This window comes from Tiliqua scincoides, chromosome 1, assembly GCF_035046505.1.
Source record: "Tiliqua scincoides isolate rTilSci1 chromosome 1, rTilSci1.hap2, whole genome shotgun sequence".
Taxonomy (NCBI): Eukaryota; Metazoa; Chordata; class Lepidosauria; order Squamata; family Scincidae; genus Tiliqua; species Tiliqua scincoides.
Window position 1 is genome coordinate 139283655 of NC_089821.1, and position 22042 is coordinate 139305696.

A 22042-nucleotide genomic window follows, 5' to 3' on the forward strand; every position below is an offset into this window, starting at 1 on the left:
TTGTGCCAGGCCTTTTATAGGCCTTGAGCTATTGCAAGACCTTCATTCATTCATATAAGTTCATCTTTAATATATTCATTTATGTAAACTTATGTAGATTCAAATTTTAAATGTAAATTAATTCTTTTTTTCCCCGGCCCCCGTCACAGTGTCAGAGAGACGATGTGGCCCTCCTGCCAAAAACTTTGGACACCCCTGCTCAAGAAGATAGGGTGTGGTGTCAACAGTGACAGTCCCTTGTTCTGACAGGTCTGGGAAGCATGGGGTTGACATGAGGGCCTTAGAATTTAGTGAGTGTGCTGCACAGCTGCAGCCACTTGAAGGCAATAGGGCCCTCAGGGATAAGAGCGGCTCCTGGAGAAAGGGGAGGGTGTGGGTAGAGGTTGGAGGAAGGCAAGAGGACTGACTGACTAATGAGCTGGCTTACTGGCTAATGAACCTGCTGACTGACCAACAGGCTGGCTGGATGTAATTACCACAACCCCCCCCCCGGTCAGCCATATACTGTATATTGCCATTTCCTCTCCCCTGCACAGTGCTGGCATTGCCTTCTGCTCATGAGGCGACAACTGTCTCTTCTCCATCTTCCCCTGCAACCTCTCTTGCTCCTGCCGGCCTGTATGTATCATTCACAGTAATGAGAACAGAGTCACAGATAACAAGAGGTAGGTGGCCGTTCTGCCCCTCACAGATAAGCAAATGCCCCTTTCTTTCTTTCTTTCTTTCTTTCTTTCTTTCTTTCTTTCTTTCTTTCTTTCTTTCTTTCTTTCTTTCTTTCTTTCTTTCTTTCTTTCTTTCTTTCTTTCTTTCTTTCTTTCTTTCTTTCTTTCTTTCTTTTGTAATGCTGTGGGGGCAGTCAGACATAACATCAAACCTGATTTGGCATATGAGAATATGCATGCAAGAATCTTCTTGATTGTTCCTTTCCTCTCTTCTCTGCCCCTGCCTTCCTTGTGTGAGACAAAGAGATTAGAGCTTCCAATCATGGCTTGTGGTGAGCTAAAGTTTGTTGTTCCATTCTAATATGGCAAACTGGGTCTTTGTTCTGGTTTGTGTGTGAATTGGAAGTGTCCCATCTCCCCTTGGTCATGGAACAAGGGGGAAAGGGAGAAGGAAGCACCCAGGCTTCAGGCTTATGCTTTCTCATTCTGTTGTTTCCCATAAAATCTGAATAGGGAGTGTTGAGAAATTAAACTTCTGACTAGTTTATGCAGCCCTTTAAAATACTGGGGGCAAACTTTTACAAACTTTTTTCCTGCATACCTATTGAACTTAGTTGGCGAAAATAAACGAAATGTTAAATCTGAAATTAAGGTTAAATAAATTGATAGTTAAGATGGGTTGGTTTGTTTTAATACATTAAAGTTTTGTTTTAGTTATAACATTCAAGCGATAGTATATAAGCATGTTTAAAAATGATCAGAAATGAGTTTCACTTTTGGGAGCATAAGTTTAAAAAACAAAACACGTTTCCTAAGATGCTTTCTTACTCGAAGTGGTCACCCTCTTTATTACTTGTGTAATCCAGCTATAATGGCTACTGCACATAATTTCAGTAGAACAGCAGAATAAGCAGAGGCTTCTTTCATTCCTTTTCTCTGGGACATCCTGAAATGCCACAACTGTGGCCACCCTTGGAGTGAAAGGGATTGTAAGAAACTTCCAAGTTCTCCGTAGGAAAGTATAAACGTTTTAATTGGACCTTGTTCTCAGCCACTTGCTGTCAGGTAAAAGTTTCATGCCTCTTTGAAGTCTTTTTGTTTTTCACCAGGATTCAAACTAATCGCATCGTATTCTAGCCTTTATGAAGTATGTTCAACTCTTGTTGACTTCCATGGGAGAGCATTAAGTGCATGCTTGATTTTTCCCATTTAAATCAGTTAAACTCAAAGATGATTAAGATCACGTCCTTTTGTTTATCTCTTGAGTTCACTGTGGTTGCGGGTAGGAGATCGCAGAATGGCATGTTCTCAGAGCTTTCTCAGCTTAGTGAAATGTACACATTCCTGTCCAAAGCAAACAATTTTTATTTGCTGCTTCATTGACATTGAGTTCTTCATTTCCTCGCTTCTTAGTGTTGGACTTTAGGAAGGCCTTTGGACATGTCACACTAGAGATGTGTTTCCCAAACTGTGGGTCAGGACCCACAGGGTCCTAACCTAATTGTTGGTGGTTTGTGAAACTGACAAGGAAAATGTATTGAACCCATGGTAAATGAAACTGAGCTTCATTTGTGTGTTTGCTCATAAATAGACAAACATGCTTCAGTCCACTTCAAAGGGCATACTGAGAGGAACACAGCACTACCAGAATGGTCACAATCCAATGAACACAGGCTCCAACATCTACTCGAGAAGGAAGTCTCTCCCCCTCCAAGCTGATAAGGAAAATGTATATGGAAAGCAAAATGGAGCCACACACGTCTCACCTCTAGGCAAATGCCACACAAGGCCACCAGAATGGTCCCGACCCAGTGAATATGGAGCTTAACGAACACTCCAGAAGGTGGCCACCTCATCATAGTTTAAAATAGAAGCTTGAGCAGCTGGTAAAATGAAACTTTTTAAATCTCATAAGGCTAGGTTGGTTCCAACACAACAGCCGTTTTCAACGTTTTTCATCTCATTGTACACAGACAGGGTGCTAAAATGGTCAAAGCACACCATCAGTTTTTTGACAGTTGACAAAGCATGCATCACTGCTGACTGGGAGCTCATATCCACCGATGGCTCTACTAATAAATGACCCTTGCCCCAAAATCCTGTGACATACCTGCAGATCATTCATGGCATACCACTGTGCCATGGCACAGTGGCTGAAACTCACTGCAATAGAGTGTCATTTTAAAAAGTGGATCCCAACACTAAAAAATTTGGGAACCACTGCACTAGAGGCTGGAAATGTCCAAAGTGTGTGTCTTAAAATATAATCATATTATTGGCTTATAGAAAATTTAGAGTACAGTTGAGGTATACAACTGACTGGAGAGGTTACATTATTGCCAATCAGGGATTTGTAACATCAACATTAAGACCAGAAGGCCAAGGTATATTTTCTGGAGCTCTTAAAACAGTTTCACCAGCATCGTACATATGATTTTTCAGGAAGTCCAAACCACAACTCTCTTTTATTCTTCTCTAAATTATTTTGTTCTCTTAAAGGAATGTGTCAGAGTGGGTGCTATGGGAGAAGCCAGCTTGCCATTTACACTGCAATGTTTTTCATTGATCTGGCTGTGGCAGAGCCAGAGGAAACCAATGACCATTCTCTGATCTAACTTGGATTTTTAATATGGCAATTAACTGGAAACAAATCAACCAGGTGCAGTTGACCAGCTCATTTCTAGTAGCATTTTGAGTATATACTTGCATTATTTTTAGACTTTTAAAATGAAGGTGAGGTGGGCAGTTGCTTTTCTTGTGCTTTCCAAATTAGTGAAAGCCAGTGGCATCACTAGGATTTGCGTCACCCAGTGCAGGAGGCCTGTGTGTCACCTCATGTAGTAGGCGGGGCAGTGCCCCAGGTGGGCGTGGTGATGTACCATCGCCCTGCCCCCACCGGTTTTTTGGCTGTACCTTTTGTTAGAACACAGATATTTCAATGTGGATTGTTTCATTGCATTCTGCATGAAATTACGCATTGATTGATATATAACATGATGGTATTATTCCTCCAAATACTGATTTTAGTGATTTTGAAAACTTGTAGAGTCTCTCTCTCTCTCACACACAAACACACACATACACCCTGTGACAACTTACTAACACCTTATTGCAACAGTTCTCAAACTTTTAGCAGTGGGACCCACTTTTTAGAATGACAATCTGTCCAGGTCCCATTGGAAGTGATGTCATGGCCAGAAGTGACATCATCAAGCAATTAAAATAAATAATTATACATAATTAAATTAAAATAAAATAATTAAATAAGGGGGAGCCAGTCCTGTTCCACCAAGTGAATCTACTCTGAAGTAAGTCCTATTGTGGTCAATGGGGCTTACTCTCAGGAAAGTGTGGGTAGGATTGCAGCCTGTGAGCCCAATCCTATGCATGTCTACTCAGAAAAGTCCCATAGTGGTCAATGGGGCTTACTCTATAGTCTGCCTGCAATAACAACCCCCCAAAAAGAATCAGTGAGATTTCCAGCCCTACCAACACCCAGTTTAAAGTTCTTCTATTTCAAGCACATCAAGATAAAGACCCACCTGGCTTTGCAAGTGCAAAATAGAAAACTTTCCCCTTACCATTCAAGCCTCTTTTTTGTTTTTTTTGGGGGGAGGCTGCCTTCTGGAGCAGCTCCATCGGATCAGGACCCTTCTGGTGTCCTCACATTCCCCTTTGCCTGGCCTGACCACCAAACATAAGAACAGCCCCACTGGATCAGACCATAGGCCCATCTAGTCCAGCTTCCTGTATCTCACATCGACTAGCCAAGACACATCTGCCTACTTGTGAGTAAATGTGACTGTGAGGCTGCTTTGCTTTCCATAGGGCTCCATAGACTGGGAGGGAGGCAGCTGGGAGGGAGGAACCTCCTTCTCCGGTGTTTTTGAGGGCTGCACTCATTGGATGAGAACCATCCTTACGTCCTTGGAGCCTCTCAGCCTGCCTCAACTAAGGCAAGTCTGCCTACTCGTGAGTAAATGAGGCCACATGGCTTCGTTTCGGGCTCAGACTCGCAGCTGGGAAGGGGGGTTTCTTGGGTGTTTTGGGGGGCTGCCTTCATTGGATCGGGACCATTCAGGTGTCAGCCTGCCCTTTCCAGTGGACTATGGCAAGTTTGCCTACTCATTAGTAAACGCGCGATACGGCTCACTTTCACTTTCCATAGGGCTCCATGCATTTTTCCCTTCCGGTTTTTTGGCCATAACCTTTGAACAAGAGGAGCTATTTCAATTCTGTTTCTTGCACTGCTCTCTGCCAGCCATTCCGCATCCAACGGTATATGGCATGACGCAGTAGCTCCTAACCCTACGATGTTAGCGCGTCCACCCCCCGGCGTGTCACCTGATGCGGCCTGCACCCCCCAGCAACGCCAGTGGTAAAAGCAACTTGGGGGAAGTTGGCAACCTGGCCTCTGGCTGTTTTCACTCTAACTTGGACTTAAATGCAGTATAGATATGCACACAGAAAGGTGCTCTGATTCTGTCCTTGGTTAAGCTTGTGTATATTTGCTCAATCACTGTATGTGAACTTGACATAAATTATCTTTATGCTTAGTTTTATAAAACTGTAAGTTTCTTCTGTGGGCTAATGGCTGTTTCTTGAACACTAGGCAAATACACTGCAGATACTCAAGTATAAGTCAATCTCACAAAAATCATGGAATTTTCTATGACCCTTGGATAAATCAGTGGTTAAACTTAAGAGGTTTCTGACTATATTTTTGTCTGATTTTACCGGAGGCCAGATCCTGAAAAAGAACCTACCAGTAATTGTTACCTAAGAACTACACAGTCGCTAACTTATTAAAAATATAGTAAAAGATTATAAAATACATTTTTATTCATTAACTTTTTAAATTCTGGTCTTCACAACCTTTTTGTAAACACTATCAGAGTAATTGCACTGAAAACAATATACCAGTAGAACCATTAAGCAAATCCTTCTTTAAGGTGCCTGGTGTGTTAAGCCAGAGGTTCAAAATATAACATACAATTCATAACACATAACTGGGAGTGTGCAATTCGGATCATAGTGGAGAAACAAGCAACAAGGAATGATTATGAGCAGCTGCACATAGTTGCAACCCTATTTACTCAGAAGTAGAACCCATTTCTTTCCATGGGTGGTGTTCTGCAGTAATGGTGCACCAAATTGCAACCTCAGACTTTGTATGAAATGGAAATGAGGATTACATCCTGGTTTTTTAAAAAAACCAGACCTCGTCTAAACATTTGCAAAATGGAAAGAGGCTGCAGAAGGGTCTGCTAAAGAGAATGTCTTGCTTGATTTAAATAGAATTCTTGAGCCCTTTTCTCAGGAAGAGAATAAAAGGTTAAAGTTGGCTGCAGCTTGCCTTGAAGCCTGATTGCCGTAGAGATTGATTGCCCTGTCTTTATCTCTGCTACCCCAACAACCCTGACCCCTGAATGACATCACAGATAAAGTGAGGTAATGATCAAAACTTGATTTATTGACAGAAATTTCTTGACTTCTAGGTGGGTATCTATGGTAGTGTTCTGCAGAGCCACGTTCTGGGGTTACCAAGTGCGCTTGCCATCTTTATTTTTGCTGTTAAAAGATGTACCAAAGGATTCAAAGCTTAGTGTATTGAGCATTTTTCTTCTTCTGGATTTGCAGCCTACTTAAATTATATTGTTAAGATTACAAGACATGGCCCTAAACCGAAGGCAAACTTGAAAGCACTTCTGGTAAAAGCAAAAAGGTGTAACTAGGCAACAGACATTTGAAACCCCCCTTTCATTTAACACATTTACAAATGTGTTTTTTCTTTCCGATGGCTTATCATATAAGAGACGTGAACTTTGTTTTAATATTTTTTTCTTATGCCAAATCAAATAAAGCTCCTGTTTAATAACCTATTGCTTTCTGGTCACTTTAAGAAGATGAGGGTGAATTTATTCAACCAGAAGATGCACATTCTATAAATTATTGCCCCTGCCCACTTTTTATTCAATTTAAGTTACTTTATTAATTAGTTAATTTATTTTAAAAGGGCCAGTCAAACATAGAATAGGGTTTCCAGGACTCCACATTTGAATCCAAGTTTCAGGGCATTCTCCTTCTTACATCCTCCCTAGAAAAAGAGTCAGTTTCAGGGTGAGGAACTAGTCTCCATCCTTAGGTCCTCCCTCTCCCCCCTTCTACAGTGTGTGTTTGTCTTGTCTGTTTCTATCTGCTGCCTCTCTCTCACACTCCAACCCTTCCCAGCGTATCCTTCTAGTTTCAGTATCTGTGGGCCCAATCCTAAGCAGTGTGTGCCAGCTCACAAACAGCACACACTGTCACAAACATGCCATAAAGCACGTTTGTGAGCCCTCAGTGCTGACTCAGCCCATGGAAAGCTGATGCTCCGCCACTTGGCAGTCATCCGAACCACTGGCGTTGGAGAGGTAGGTGGGGACGTGAGGGGTGGCAGGGAGGAGGTGTCCTGGGGTGCAGGGAGGTGGGCGGAGGGTGGGGAGAGGGCAAGGAAGAGGCATTTTGGGGGGAGGGAGTGGAGAGGTAGGGGGCAGGATCCTGAACCCCATGTTAGGCCACATGGCCCAACATGGAGCTTTCTGATTCTGCGGCAGCTTGTGGGGCTGCTTCCTTCACTCAGGGAAAGGCAACTATTGGTCCCTTCTCCCAAGGAGGCGGCATTGGCTGCCCGGGTGTGCTAGATGCTGCGGCAGTTGTTTTCACTGCCGTGGCAGCCCTGCACTCCTTGCAGCTCAGGATTGGGCTGATTGTATCTCTGTGAGAAGAGATAAATTGGGCTGGCACAAAATCCATATCTGGCCTCCGTGTCAGCCCAGTCAACTTCCAAGTCAGCTTTATGGCATGTTTACGACACTTGGGAGCCAGGGCAGGGGGTCTGTGCTGGCTCAGAGCACTGTTTGGATTGCGTTCTTAATTTTTTTAAATAGCAGTTGCAGCAGACAGTTGGAATCAGGCATTTAGGAAAATGGTATTGCTCTTTTCCCCTATGCTGTAGTTGCAGCAAAAATAAGCTCTCCATTAAGCTCTCAGTGGAAATATAGTGACTCCAGACCATCACATTAGATTCTGAAACACCATCTCCATGTCAGGTGTTAAAAAAATCAGTGGATGAATCTGTGCCCTGTACCCTCTAGTGCACCATAAAGGTTACTGATTGGAAGTACTTTGCATTTTTCCAAGCTCAGGCTGTTCTGCTTAAGATCCTCTTTCTCTTGACCTCTGAAGTACAATGCATTACAGCTCTTTTCTCTGCTAAGATGAAGATGTACCTGTTTGCCATTTGGAAGAGCCTATTAAATATGTACTTTTCTACATGTTCTTTCATTTTAGAGGCAAGAGGATTTTATTATTTCTCAATCAGTTTTTTCAGCTTTACCATGAAGAAGCTCATCCAGCCCCATTATTTTAAAAGACCATAATCTCTGGAAGTTTGTATAAGCGTAATATAGTTCACAACTTTCTGAGATATAGAACCACCTTCAAAGTTTGGAAAAAATGTACTTAAAGCATATTAGAGCTTTCTTCTTCATAAAGCCCAAACCTGTCCTGTCCTCCCCCTCACCAATGCAGCCGTGCCAAAAAGGGGTGTGTTGTATCCAGTGGGAGGAGGGCGGGTTGGCGGAGGCATGGGGTGCAGAAGAGACACCAGCAATAGGCCCTGGAAAAGACACCATGCTAGGGAGGCGCAGCTGTTTCTCCCCTGCTAAACGCAAGAGAGGATACAAATTTTAAAAGGCGTCCCTTTGATTAGCAGCAGTGTATGAACTTCTTGGATCGCAGTCCAAGCCTTCCAGCCCCTCTTCCCCTTTCTGATGTTTTGAAATGTTAACTGGGAAATATGCATTGTTGGAGAGTCTGCTAGTTATCTCGAGGTCTTTGGAGCTTATGGGAGCATAGCATCTTTCTGTGGCATAAATGTAATTATGAAAAATGTGTCCCCACATCAGGATAACTATTCGTTTTTCTTCTAGAAAAGGATGCCTCCAATCTTTAAAGTGAAAATCATAGTACACAAACTAGAAATTATCAAAAGATTATTTTTCTTACTTTTCTTTGAAATACAGTAGTACATTTCTACGGTTCCATGGAATAGAGTGCATATTTACTGTTCTGTACTATGTTGTGCAGTAAAAGAAAAAAGAAAAGAAAAAAGACTTGCAAAATGTTCAGTAATGGGCTGCAGTAACCCCGGGTGATCACCACTGTACTAAATTTAGTCAGAGAGAATGGCAACTTTCTGTCCCTTGTGTCTTCAAAACATGAGCTGACCCATCTTCTATTTTTAGCTGTTCTAAGTGAAACAAGATGAGACATTGAGGACTAGTTCAAAGCAGCAAGCGGTTTTCCCAGAATATTTGCAGAAATGTAATAAATAGTACTCATTTTTCTGCAAAGCGGAAGGAAGGAGAAGAATTCACATGACCTGTCTAGGGTGGGGAAGGTCATTTAAAAACTCCTATAGATTTCTCAGACTTTTCTTCCCAAACCAGATGTATTTTCCTGCTGCCTTATTTGACTCCCTTGTGTTTGTCTTTTAGACCCCAGACCAAATGACCTCTTTTTACTGAAGTTATTTTTTTTTACTTTTGTTACTTTACCTTCAAGATGAGCGATATCACCTAGCTTATACTACTACACCATAAACATATTGCGTCCTTCCTACATGAGGACACAATATATGAGTTGATATTGTTTGTTTTTCGCATTTTTATACCACTCTTCCTCCAAGGAGCTCAGGGTGGGTTACATGGTTCATGAATCTGCTGGTTAAGTTATTCTGTTTTATTCTGCTACTGCTGCATTCTTTTTGCAAGGTTGTTGCTTATATGCTTAGTTTAAATGGTATTGTTTTTGGATAAAACCAATACAGTCATGCAGTCCTTTATTGGTATATAAAACACACAAGAAAAGAAAACACAGGTCATGGTTCAGGATGTGGACTCACCTCCCTGCATTACAATCTCTGCACATGAACTGGAGGTTGTCCATGACTTTGTGTACCTTGGCTCAACGATCTCTGACACTCTTTCTCTCGATACCGAACTAAACAAACGCATCAGTAAAGCAGCTACCACGTTTTCCAGACTCACAAAGAGTCTGGTCCAACAAGAAGCTGACGGAACATACCAAGATCCAGGTCTACAGAGCTTGCGTCCTGAGTACACTTCTGTACTGCAGCAAGTCATGGACTCTTCGCTCACAACAGGAGAGGAAACTGAACGCTTTCCACGTGCGCTGCCTCCGACGCATTCTCGGCATCACCTGGCAGGACAAAGTTCCAAACAACACAGTCCTGGAATGTGCTGGAATCCCTAGCATGTATGCACTGCTGAAACAGAGACGCCTGCGTTGGCTCGGTCATGTTGTGAGAATGGATGATGACCGGATCCCAAAGGATCTCCTCTATGGAGAACTCATGCAGGGAAAGCACCCTACAGGTAGACCACAGCTGCGATACATCTGCAAGAGGGATCTATAGGCCTTAGGAGTGGACCTCAACAAGTGGGAAACCCTGCCTCTGTGCGGCCCGCTTGGAGGCAGGCTGTGCAGCATGGCCTTTCCCAGTTTGAAGATACACTTGGCCAACAGTCTGAGGCAAAGAGGCAAAGAAGGAAGGCCCATAGCCAGGGAGACAGACCAGGGACAGACTGCACTTGCTCCCGGTGTGGAAGGGATTGTCACTCCCGAACTGGCCTTTTCAGCCACACTAGACGCTGTTCCAGAACCACCTTTCAGAGCGCGATACCATAGTCTTTCGAGACTGAAGGTTGCCAACATGAAAACACACAAACAAATCTTCAACTATATACAGTTGGTTAGCCAGGTAGCAAATCGACTTCTTGATTCTGTAGTTCAGTGAGCTGATATAGGAAAGTTGCCACCATATCTGTTATTTCTATCAAAGAGTCACTTAGGCGGTAGCATATTCTTGCCACATCAGTAAATCCTCCTCTTGTTCTTAATATAGGATCCAGATCTCTTTGACAGATCTCGTTGTAGAAAGAACAATAAAGAATAGAGTGGACAATGGTCTCCGCACTTCCCATCCCACAAGGGCATTGCCCTTTCAGCTTAACCAATGCCTGCCTATCTGCAGATTTGGGATTTTAACTAACCACGGGTTACAAACCAGCAGATTTGTATAGAACCTGTCAGTCTAACATCTGCATAAACCATTCTAATGTAGTCCCCAGCAATGAGATTGACTGCAGTGAGCATCCTGACCTTGCAATGTCTTCAATGTATTGCCCATATTGGTTCAAATTAGAGTGATTTTTTTAATCCATGAAATGACTTTCAAACTAGTCACAGTAGGACTCTGTGTTATCGCAAGGAGACAGATGAAGACCCTTAAATATATAGAATTACTATACTGAATGGCTACGAGCATACAGAGATGGTAGTGGCAGATAAAAGAACTATGCTTCACTGTCACAGAGCACACTAAAATCTGCATCTGACTGTACTTGCTCTGAGTCTTCCTCCACTTGTGCACAAGCTGTTATGGCCATCTTGGAGAATCACCATAACTTCAACAATGCCACTAGTCAAACTGATATGAAATTCTCCCAGTGTGTTCAGGAAATTCTCTGGATCCATCGGCCTTTGAGGGCAGACCGTTCTAAGTGGTCGCCCACTGTAGCAGGGGTTTCAAGTTCTGGTGAGTCTAGATCCGATCAGGTAATAGTTGAACAACGACAGATGTACAAGCTACTTCCATTCCCAAACAACTAAGATTGCATGATAAATTTAACGTTAATGTAGGACAATCTGTTACATTACATAAGAACATGAACAGTCCTGCCATAGGCCCATCTAGTCCAGCTTCCTGTATCTCACAGTGGCCCATTCATTGGAGCAGTCATGGTGGCCATTAAGTCCTGTGCTGTGTGGAACCTACTGGATCACAGTTTGCTGTACAGATAAATCAGACAAAGATATAAGTCCTATTCAGTTATTCATTTCCATGGGGGGCTAAACATGTGGGAAGTGTCTCTAGAGTGCACTGATAATGGATGTGCTTAGCTCTGTCTTCCCTTTGATGGCAATTTGCCTACCCTGGAACATTCCAGAGTGGCACTTGCAGGGAAAAACCCTTTGTGGGAACTGACACACACAGGTCAGACATATAGCAATCGCAGGGAGGGCAGAGCTTAGCATGTGGGTCATTGTCATGCTCTAGAGCAGGGGTCTACTTTCCAGTACAAGGGCCACATCATAGCCATATCATAACCACATCATATATTTTAAACGTTTTTGTGGGCCAAAAAAAGCAGTTTTATAAATGAATGAATGAAATTTAAATGAATGACTAAGTTTTACTTGGGTATTTTTTTGTACGTTACATGATTCAGCATGTATCAGCATGTTGCATGATTCAGAACTAAAGAGAAATGTGACAATTACAAAGAAACAATGCTGGGCTTAAACTGAGAAATGATGTAGGATGAGTAAAAATGGCAGGCATTAGCAAAAAACACAAGTTGCTGTAGGCTGAATAAAATCTTGTGGCAGGCCGGATATGGCTCCCCGGCCGTAGTTTGGAGACCCCTGCTCTAGAGCGCAGGTGGCCAATCCGTGGCACATGTGCAACTTTGGCCGAAATCCTAACTCACTTTCCAGCACTGGCATAGCGGTGTCAATGGGACGTGTGCTGCATCCTGCAGTTGGGGGGGGGCACTCACAGAGGCCTCCTCAAGGCAAGGGAATGTTTGTTTCCTTACCTAGGAGCTGCATTGCCCTTATGTCGGGTGCTGGAAAGTGGGTTAGGATTGCGCCCTCAGTGGCATGCGGAGGTGTGTCAAGTGGCACAAAGGATAGCCCTGTGTCGCCAGCAGGCCCTCCCTGGCGGGGAGGTGGGGCTGTGCCTGGCCTTTCCCCACACTCTGCCCCAGCCAGGAAACATCTTGGCAGAAAGGATTGGCAGTGGCAACATTTGCAAAGTGCACCGGGCAGGGAGAGCAAGGCTGCTGGCAGAGCCGGGCAACCTCTGTTGGGCTGCACCAGCAATGGTTGTGTCTTCTATGCTGCAGGCCAAAGCTGCTGAGCTGCCTATCTGAGAGGAGGAAGAGTCCTAGCTGTGCGACTGGCCCCGCTGTAGCCCTGCCTGCCCATAGCGCCAGTTCAGCTGCTCCTTGCCAGCGCAAAGGAGATCTTTCAGCACTGAGCCACATTCCACTCCAACCAACTAGGAAGCATTTCCCCTCCCTTGGCAGAGCTGCCAGCCACGCTTCTCCTTTTCTCAGCTCCCCCGAGACGTGACCTGGCCTCCCCTGCTGATCCCCTTGCCTGGTCTGGCAGCAATCCTGAGCTGTGATATCCTCCCAGGCAGCTGCCCCTGCACATCCTTCCCCCTGCCACTCTTATGCTCCATCACGTAGCCCCACAGCCCTGCTCTCTTCCCCACACCCCACATTGTCCTTTTTCAGGGATTTGTTGTGGCCTGGAGCAGTGGGGCAGACGGAGGCTGGAAACGTGCCCTGCAGCTTTCCTCTTGTGCCTTCCCTGGTCTGGGGCAAACAGTTTGCTCACCAGGTAGCTTAAAGTCTGGCTTCTTGGAAGTTCTGGGAACCTGAAAACATCCCTGCAGTGGAGCGGGGGGGGGGGGATTTCTCAATTCTCCCACCTCCCAGCCTGGTCTCGTTCCTACCCTGCCTTGAGAGATGTTGTGGGCCCCTGCTCTGCCTGACACTCTTGTAGATGTCCTGGGAGACCAGGCAACTACTTCCTCCCCCTTCTGTGCCCACAGCTGCAGTTGGCAGCCCCACTGTTACTGTAAGAAAGAAGCAAGTGTCTTTTTGCCCATGAAGTGCCAGGCAGGCAGGCAGGCAGGCAGGAGGCAGGGGTGGAAAGGAGCAGGGAAGAAGATGCAACGGCACCCCTCTGCTCAGCCCACGGCTGGCAGTGGGGTATGGGGAGGGGGGCTTGAATGCTGATTGAGTCCTTGCATGTCGCATGTGTTCTACCCCTGGAATTGGGAAATGCTGTGCCTACTATTTCTCAGGATGGAGTTGCAGAGGAATAGGTACCCTTCACAACCACAGTGTGCAGAATGGCTCTCTTGCCTTGTTCCGCATCTACTGAATCAAGCCTAGGTTCATCCAGCTCCCCCTTGTCTGCACTGACTGGCAGCCAGCTGCCCTCCAGGACTTCAGGCAGAGGAGGATCATCCCTGGCCCTCACAGGGAGAGACATGCTGCTGGGGGCAGAGTCTGAGAGAATGTTTTGCATTCAAGGAGACCCCCCTGCTATGGTCTCTTCCACAAATCTCTCCTTGGCAGCTTCCTGCTGGTCTCTGTGACAGCACACCAGTTGCACATATTCTAGTGCTGGAACAAATCTTCCCTTGTATCCAGAGCTCTGCACATATACATGGAAATGAGTGTGCCCTGCTCATCTGGATATACATTTTGCTGCGACTGTCACTGTCTGGCCTTTCCTTAAGCAGCACCTACAAGGAGGGCTCCACAAGGCTGCTTCCATTAAAGGAATAAAGGAATTGTCCTTGGGTGTGCATCTAGTTCAGAAGTGGCCCATGAAGATCTGTTGCATGGCACATGCGAAAGCTCCCATAAGTGTTTTTATTTAATCCTGATTTAGGCCAATTAGTGTTAGGAGAAAGGATGACTTAGGCCCAAATCCTAACCAACTTTTCAGCACTGTCATAGCAGTGCCAATGGGGCATGTGTTGCATCCTGCAGTTGGGGGCAGTCACTGAGGCCTCCTAAAGGGAATGTTTGTTCCCTTACTGCAGTGCCCTTATATTGGTGCTGGAAAGTGGGTTAGGATTGCGCCCTTAGTGGTGCACCCAAGATCCAGAAGGTGAAAGGTGGCACATGCCATGAAACAGGTTAGCCACCACTTCTCCAGAGATCAGCCCACATGTATTTATTTCCATGGGAGTCAAGTGCCTGGACAGGACTACAGTGTCTGGCCCAAGGTCATTTCCAGTATATATACTGTATATGAATTAGCCCTTGTTTATTACTTATGTGATTATTACCTGTAATTCATTTAGTCATGATTTTAATACATGTATATGTTGATTCTTCTTGTTCCTGTTCTCCAAAAGTGTTGACTTTGATTTTTGTCTACCTCTTTAAGTGGGAGGCTGTAGTTTAGTTCAAGGAAGCAGCCACGCTCTGTGTGTGTGTGTGTGTGTGTGTGTGTGTGTGTGTGTGTGTGTGTTCACATTTGTCCTTGACTCCTTTCTCTGCCATATTGTGAAAGGAATTAGCCGGTTTCCCATAACACTTAAAAGCGGGAGTGTTGAGAGGGTCAATATTCCTTTGTCTTCTAATATTCAGGTACTGAACTACCCATAATGTTGCTCTGCACAGAGTGTCTTAGCAACTAAGCTAATCATGTTGTTGAATTAGGCAAAGGGAAATGTCCTGTTTTTAACTGTTGTGTGTTTAAATTGCAGAAAAGGACTTGAGAACTTAAGCAAATAAACTTAAACTCCCCAAAGTGAATAATCCATCATTTAAGGAAACCTTCTGTTCTGACATGGCTCATACATCAGTTTTGAACTTGGCTTGTTAAAACTGGAAGGAATGATATTTGTGACCATAGGAGAGTATCTCAGATATTACCTTGCCTGCTGCCCATCTATTTTAATCAGTCTGTCATTCTTTTATGTGTGTTGTTGATACCAGAACCATTTGTTCTTCCCCAGCCAATTGGCATCACTTGAAGTCATGTCTCTTGTGAGTAAATTTAGGAGGCATTTCGTTGCTGAGTTGCCAATTCAAGTGGGTCAGAATTGTGGTGCAGACAAATGGCAAAGTGAAAGAAAGAAAATATGATGCAATTGCTTCCAAGAATAAGAACAAAGTATTGTTGCACTCTTTGTGATGACTGTTTTATTGGAGACCTTACAGTGGTATAGTGATTTGAGTAGTGAACTTGGAGTGAGGAGACTGGTTCAAATCCCTCGTCAGCCATGAATCTCACTGTTGAACCTTGGGGCCAGTCAACTGTCTGTCGGCCTAACGTACCTGGTGTGATGATTATGAGTACAAAATGGGGTACAGATGACACTACATGGCAGCCTGAGCTCTTTAGAGGAAGGTGGGATTAAAATGTAATAAACAGGCCTTGCCCAAGGGTAAATGGTGTCTGGAGCTGCATCCTAACTGCTGCTATCCCTGCACAAGGGGGGAATGCAGGGATTCTTCACCTCCTCTGTTTTTAGTTTAGAAGTAGAGGAGGAAAGATAGGGACAGTGGTGGTGGCAGCCACTGCCTTAGCCCACCCATCCACCGCCACCGCTTCCATAAGCAAGGAAAAGAAGGCGGTGATGGTGGAAGCAGCTCTTAGTTTGCCCACCCATCTTCTCTTTTGCTGAGAAAAAGGGGGAGTACAGAAGATTCTGGTGGTCCCATTTCCAGTCAAGGACTCTCTCTTTCTCTGGATTGTGAATGCTCTGGGATAGGCAGTGATTTTTGTTTGTTTGCTATGTAAGCCACTGTGAACTTTCTTTTTAAAAACAACAACAGTGATATAGATTTTTAATAATAACAATGCAGTAGAACTGCATGAGAGAACTTTTCCTGAACTCAACTGCCTCAGACTTCTGGTGATGTATTGCTTGTTTGAATGTTTCCCCACAGAGACTTACTCACAGGACAAATAACTCCCTAGAGTGGGAAAGAAAACATTGATAAGCTAGCCTTTTCTCTGGTGTGCTAGTTTTCCTTGTTTGTGGAAGATGATGATGATGATGATGATGAACAGTATTTATATACCGCTTTTCAACAAAAGTTCACAAAGCGGTTTACAGAGAAAAATCAAATAACTAATGGCTTCCTGTCCCAAAAGGGCTCACAATCTAAAGGATACAAAACACCAGCAGACAGCCACTAGAAAAAACACTGCTGGGGTGAGGAGGGCCAGTTCTGTGTATGTCACTTTTAAAATGTGATTACAGTACTCACCTACAATCTGAAGTGGAATAGTCCATGTGAGCATATGAGTCCATGTGAGCATATGAGACAAGCATATGGACAAGTCAAGCTTGCTCCATCTTTCTTAATATCATCTGTCTGGCAGCTCTCCTGGGTTTCTGAAAGGGATAGTTTCTTAGACTTTCCAGAAGAAGCCAGTGATTGAACTTGGTTCCCTCTGCATACAAAGTGTATACTATGGCCAAAGTACTTGGAAATGTCTCCCATGTGATTTTGCTTTATTTGTAGATTAGCTTTTATTAAAGTGGAAAAAGAATGATGTTAGACTTCACTATTGTGCACATTCCCCAATCACTGTGGAGGTCAAAAGTACGGTGACTACTGTGAGATTATGCATGAAAACACAGCTTTTCATGTGCAACAGACTGCTGGATTGTAGATGCAGAAAACTACAAAGCAGTGAAAGCGGTTTTAAGGTTGTGAAACTAAATAAAAAGAACCGTAAAATTTAACTGCCTTTTTGTGTTCTGAACTGCTTTTCAGAACTGAACTTTATATGGCTTATAACAATAAAATAATATTCCTTTAAAAAAAGTATCAAGAAAACTAAAATAGCTAGACCAGCTATTAAAGACAAAGCCAGTAGATAACATGCCATTAAAAAGATCTTGTGACCTCTAAAACTGTGGAAAATAAGGAAGCCGGGCAGCCCAATCCTGAGCTCCCATGGCATGCAGCTTCGGTGGCACAGAAAATGGCTGCCGCCGGATCCTGTGCACCATGGGCTACCATGGGCGGCACCTCTTTCATCCCCTTCTCCCTTGTAAGGGAAGTAGCCCTGCAATGGAGCTACTCAGGTTAGGTGAAAGCGTTTGTGTAGGGCACCGAGCCCCACATGAACGGACAGGATTCACTCCACTCCACTGGACCCGCCTCCCTCCCTCCTCGCTCCCTCCCCCAGCATGCCTCCCACTCGCCCTTTCCCCGCCTCCCCGTCACACCTCCTCCCCACCCTCTCTCCGTCTGCCTCCCCCCTCCCCGAAAAGCCTCCTCCCCGCCCCCACTTACCGTGCCACAGCTCAGCAGTCCATACGACTACCGAGCAGCGGAGGCTGGGCACCTGCCCAGCACGGGCACTCACCCTACAGCAGTGGTTCTGACACATTTATCATTGAGACACACTTTTTAGAATGAGAATCTCTCAGAACCCACCGGAAGGGATGTGATGACCAGAAGTGACATCATCAAGCAGGAAAATTTTTCACCATCTTAGGTGGCAATCCTACCCACACTTACCCAGGAGTAAGTCCCATTAACTATCATTGTTAAAAGCACATACAGAGTAGCTTGTTAAAAATACAGGTCTGTCGCATTTCCCCAAATGCAGTCACATACCATGGTGGCATCAAATCTAATATATTAAAAATAAAATACTGAAATGAATGGGGACCCACCTGAAATTGGCTCAGGACCCACCTAGTGGGTCCCGACCCATAGTTTGAGGAACACTGCCCTATGGTAAGGCTCACAAACGTGCAGTGGCAATACTGCGGCAATCCTGGACTTGATGAGACAGGTTATCACCGGCACGTACCGTCACAAATGTGCCATAAGGCACATTTGCAAGCCTTACCACCAGGCGAGTACCCATGCTAGCCCAGCACAGACTGCCAAGTCGCGGCACAATAAGTGGGGATGGGGGGGTAGGCGGGTAGGAGGCGTTCCGGGGAGGGGGAGGTGGGCAGAGGGCAGAGAGAGGGCGGGGAGAAAGAATTCTGGGGAGGGGGAGGCAGGTGGAGGGCAGAGAGAGGGTGGGGAGGAGGCATGATGGGGAGGCGGGGAGAAGGCGGGCGGGAGGCACAATAAGTGGGGATGGGGGTGTAGGCGGGTAGGTGGGAGGGGGAGGTGGGCAGGGAGGGAGGTGGGTCTGGTGGAGCTCTGCTCCATTGGATCCTGTCCGTTCATGTGGGGCTCAGTGCCCTACATGAACACCTTTACCTCACCGCCAACCTTTTGGTAGGCGGTGAATTGAGTAGCCCCATTGCGGGGCTACTTCCCTTACCCGGGAGAAGGGGGAAAAGTCCCCTTCTCCCAAGGTGCTGCCTACGGTAGCCCATGGCGAGCAGGATCTGGCAACAGTAGTTTTTGGTGCTGCCAAAGCTTTTTTGCCATGGTTGCTCAGGATTGCGCTGTTGGAGCCCATGCCTGTCTACTCAGAAGTAAGTCCTATTACAGTCAATGGAGCTTACTCCACTTACCCAGGAAAGTGTTGATAGGATTGCAGCCTTAGGCTGCAGTCCTGTGCCTACTTCCCCAGGGGTAAGCCGCATTGACTGTAATGGAACTTACTTATGCATAAACATACATAGGATTGTGCTGTTAGCCCGGTACCTAAAAGTTAGCAGAGTTAACTTTAGCCGTGTAGTCCAGTGCACACTCTTTAGAGAGGTTTTTTTTTTTCTCTTTGCAAACTACACTCATTGTTCAAGGTCTTGTACCTGTTAGTTTTTTCTGCATTCTTTAAATTCAATCAGAAGGAAAACATAAAAGTAACAGAATCTCCTTGTGTAGTAGCAGAATCCTTTTTGTTGTGTTGTTCGCTAGCCATCAAGATGATTCATTAACAGAAAGGAAGGCAGGTAAATCATGATGCCCCCATCCAGCTTCTTATTAACTAAGAACAAAAAATTTAATTAAATATAAACTTGCAATTTGGAAAATTGGTGTGCTGTTCAGACAGCTGGCCTTATAGGTACTGAAAAATGAGTTTGGTTTCAGCCACTCGCAAGTCCTCCATCCAACCCAGATCTTCCACCATGAGAAGGAAAATACAATCTTACTTGTATCTTCCTAAAGAAAAGAAACTTCTTTGTCTGGCTTAGACACAGGAACATGACCAATTCGGGTTTTTGCTCTTTTGTTTCCTGAACATCCTGAACAAAATTGCCAGGTGATGGTACCAGTGATCCCAGGTCAGGTGCTGAATGATTTCAGGTCCAGGCTGATTTTCAGTGACTTGGTCATTTTTAATACTTGCTGAATTGTTACCTCCAGATTCCAAAGCATGTATCTGTTTGTGAGAGCAGGAAAAGTACAATCTGTACTCCTCAAACAATCCTTCCACAGGATGTATAAAATGTATAGCAGGCAATATATCAGGAAGTAAAGATTTATTTTGCCATCTGTTACCAAGTTTTTCTTGGTTATGTCTTTCTTCTATCTACCTGTATCTTCTTTCCCACTGAAAATTCAAATCATAAAGTTGGAGGCTTGAAGCAGGAGAGCCAAAATGTGCCCATCAAACCTCTGCTTGAAGATCTCCAGCAGTGGAGAACCCACCACTTTCCTTAGTAATTGGCCCAATTACCAACCCATTCTTACCATTAAGAAATAGCTCCTGATAGTCAACAGAAATCTCTTGTCTTGCAGCTTAAGCCCATTCTCTCATTAGTCCCATTCTCCTGACCTGCTTCCATATGACAGCCTTTCAGGTATTTGAAGAGTGCTGTCATCTTCTCATCTTCTCTAGGTAAATCGAACTGAGATTTCTTAACCTTTCCTTGTAGAACTTCCAGACGCCTGATTTCCAGTAGGTTCAAATATCTGCTCAGTGCAGAATACTAGCTATGGTCTTGTGATTGGTGATTAGATATAGGAGACTGACTACACTTTCCCTTCTTTATATGTTCCTTATCTGTTCTTGAAAATGGCCGTTATAATAAAAATCTGGATGATGAGTACAATTATTACATTAATTTCAATGGGAGAAATTCTAACTTGTTCCAAAGCTATTCCAAGTTCACCCCAAAATCACCCTAAATGCCTAATACCATAAGAAAAAAGTTTTGTGGCAAACTAGAATAAATAACATGTAATAACATTGTATAGCATTAATAAAGTGTTAAGGTTTTCAATGAAAATGTTTCAGAAGTTCTAGAATCACACAGTGGTGTTTAGCACCCCAAGCTTCAGTTGCAAACTATGAGCAACTCTTACGTTTCACCTGTTTTTCCACTTTTCCCATGAGTTCTTCATCTTCCTTTGTTGTTTAAGCTCCATATTTACAGTAATTTGTAGAAACACCTCACCAAAACAGATAAGAGAGCGTGTTAATGCAGGTGCATCTCACATGGAGGATGTATCTTCTCCAGCTGCACTCAGTCCTTCCCCTAAAGCAGGGGTGCTCACACTTTTTTTGGCTCGAGAGCTACTTTGAAACCCAGCAAGGCCCGGAGATCTACCAGGGGGGAAGGAAGCGTCTGACAGACACCCCCTTTAATGTATGGAGCCCCTGCTGGAGTCTAGTCAGTTTCGTCAGTTTTGTTGCTGCATGCCTGAAGAGCAGCTAAAGTGTCAGTTTCAGTGTCAGTTTAGTGTCAGCTAAATATGTCAGTTTCGTCTAGTCACTAGACGAAACTGACATATTAACAGTTTGGAGAGACAGGGCTCCGAGATCTACTCACTTTGCCTCGCGATCTACCGGTAGATCGCGATCCACCTATTGAGCACCCCTGCCCTAAAGCCTGCAGGAGCACACCTGAGAATGGGGCCCTTCTGAGCCTCTAACCTACTAGAAGAGAAATCCAAAATTTGATCTGACCTCCTGGAACTCCTTGGGCAAGTGCGGCAAATTCATCCCCTTCTCTGTCTGCAGAACTCATAGCAGAGTGGGGGTGTACCCATTGGGTAAAATGAGAGGTAGATCTTCCCTCTGCACAATATGTGGTCCTTCCCCCCCCCCCTTTCTGAACCTTATACTGAAAATCTTGGTATGGATAAAGAGGGATGGTCTTAATATGTACAATATGCATAAGTGAACATCTGTATTGTGAGAGACATTATAACAAGGGAAGAGTATACTTTCAGGTTTGTTCATGGAGAAAGCGAAAGCCAGGCAGAAAGTCTGATCTATTACTTGGACTGCATTGGTTTTGCAGCCATGAGAAATTGTTACCATGTATTTTGGAGAGACTTCTTTTAGAAAACATAATTAGAGCAAATAGCAAATGACTGTACACTTCTGCAGAGCATGCTGAGAGCTGTACGATTACAGAGTTTCTCCTGATGCAAACATGAGATATAGTGGCCAAGGTAGTAGGAAATAATGAGGGAGCTGTACACCAAATGTTCGTTAACAGAGAGTGATGCATTGTACATTGAGTATGTGTTTTCTTTCTGTTTCAGTCAATAGCTTCAGCTGACATGGATTCAAACCAGCTCGAGGCTTTTCTGACAGCACAAACAAAAAAGCCAGGAGGCATAAATTCTGATCAAGCTGCAGTCATTGCAAAATTTTGGAAAAACCACAGGGTGAAAATTCGGGAGAGCCTGATAAATCAAAGCAAGTGGGAAAATACCCTGAAAAACTTAAACTGGAGAGTGGATGTAAAGTCACAGTCAAGACACATTGACCAGTTAAACAGTCCTGTGGCAATAGTTGAAATGGAACTTGGAAAAAATGGACAGGTG

The 22042-nt window shown here is 44.4% G+C and overlaps 1 protein-coding gene across 1 annotated transcript in view; it reads left to right on the top strand.

The window, feature by feature from the left end:
* Positions 1 to 22042, top strand: part of COMMD1 (copper metabolism domain containing 1) — a 107790-nt gene that overhangs the window by 15426 nt on the left and 70322 nt on the right. The window contains exon 2 of the mRNA XM_066638017.1: positions 21758 to 22039. Within this exon, the coding sequence (XP_066494114.1) occupies positions 21758 to 22039 (282 nt within the window). The remainder of the gene's footprint in view (positions 1 to 21757; positions 22040 to 22042) is intronic.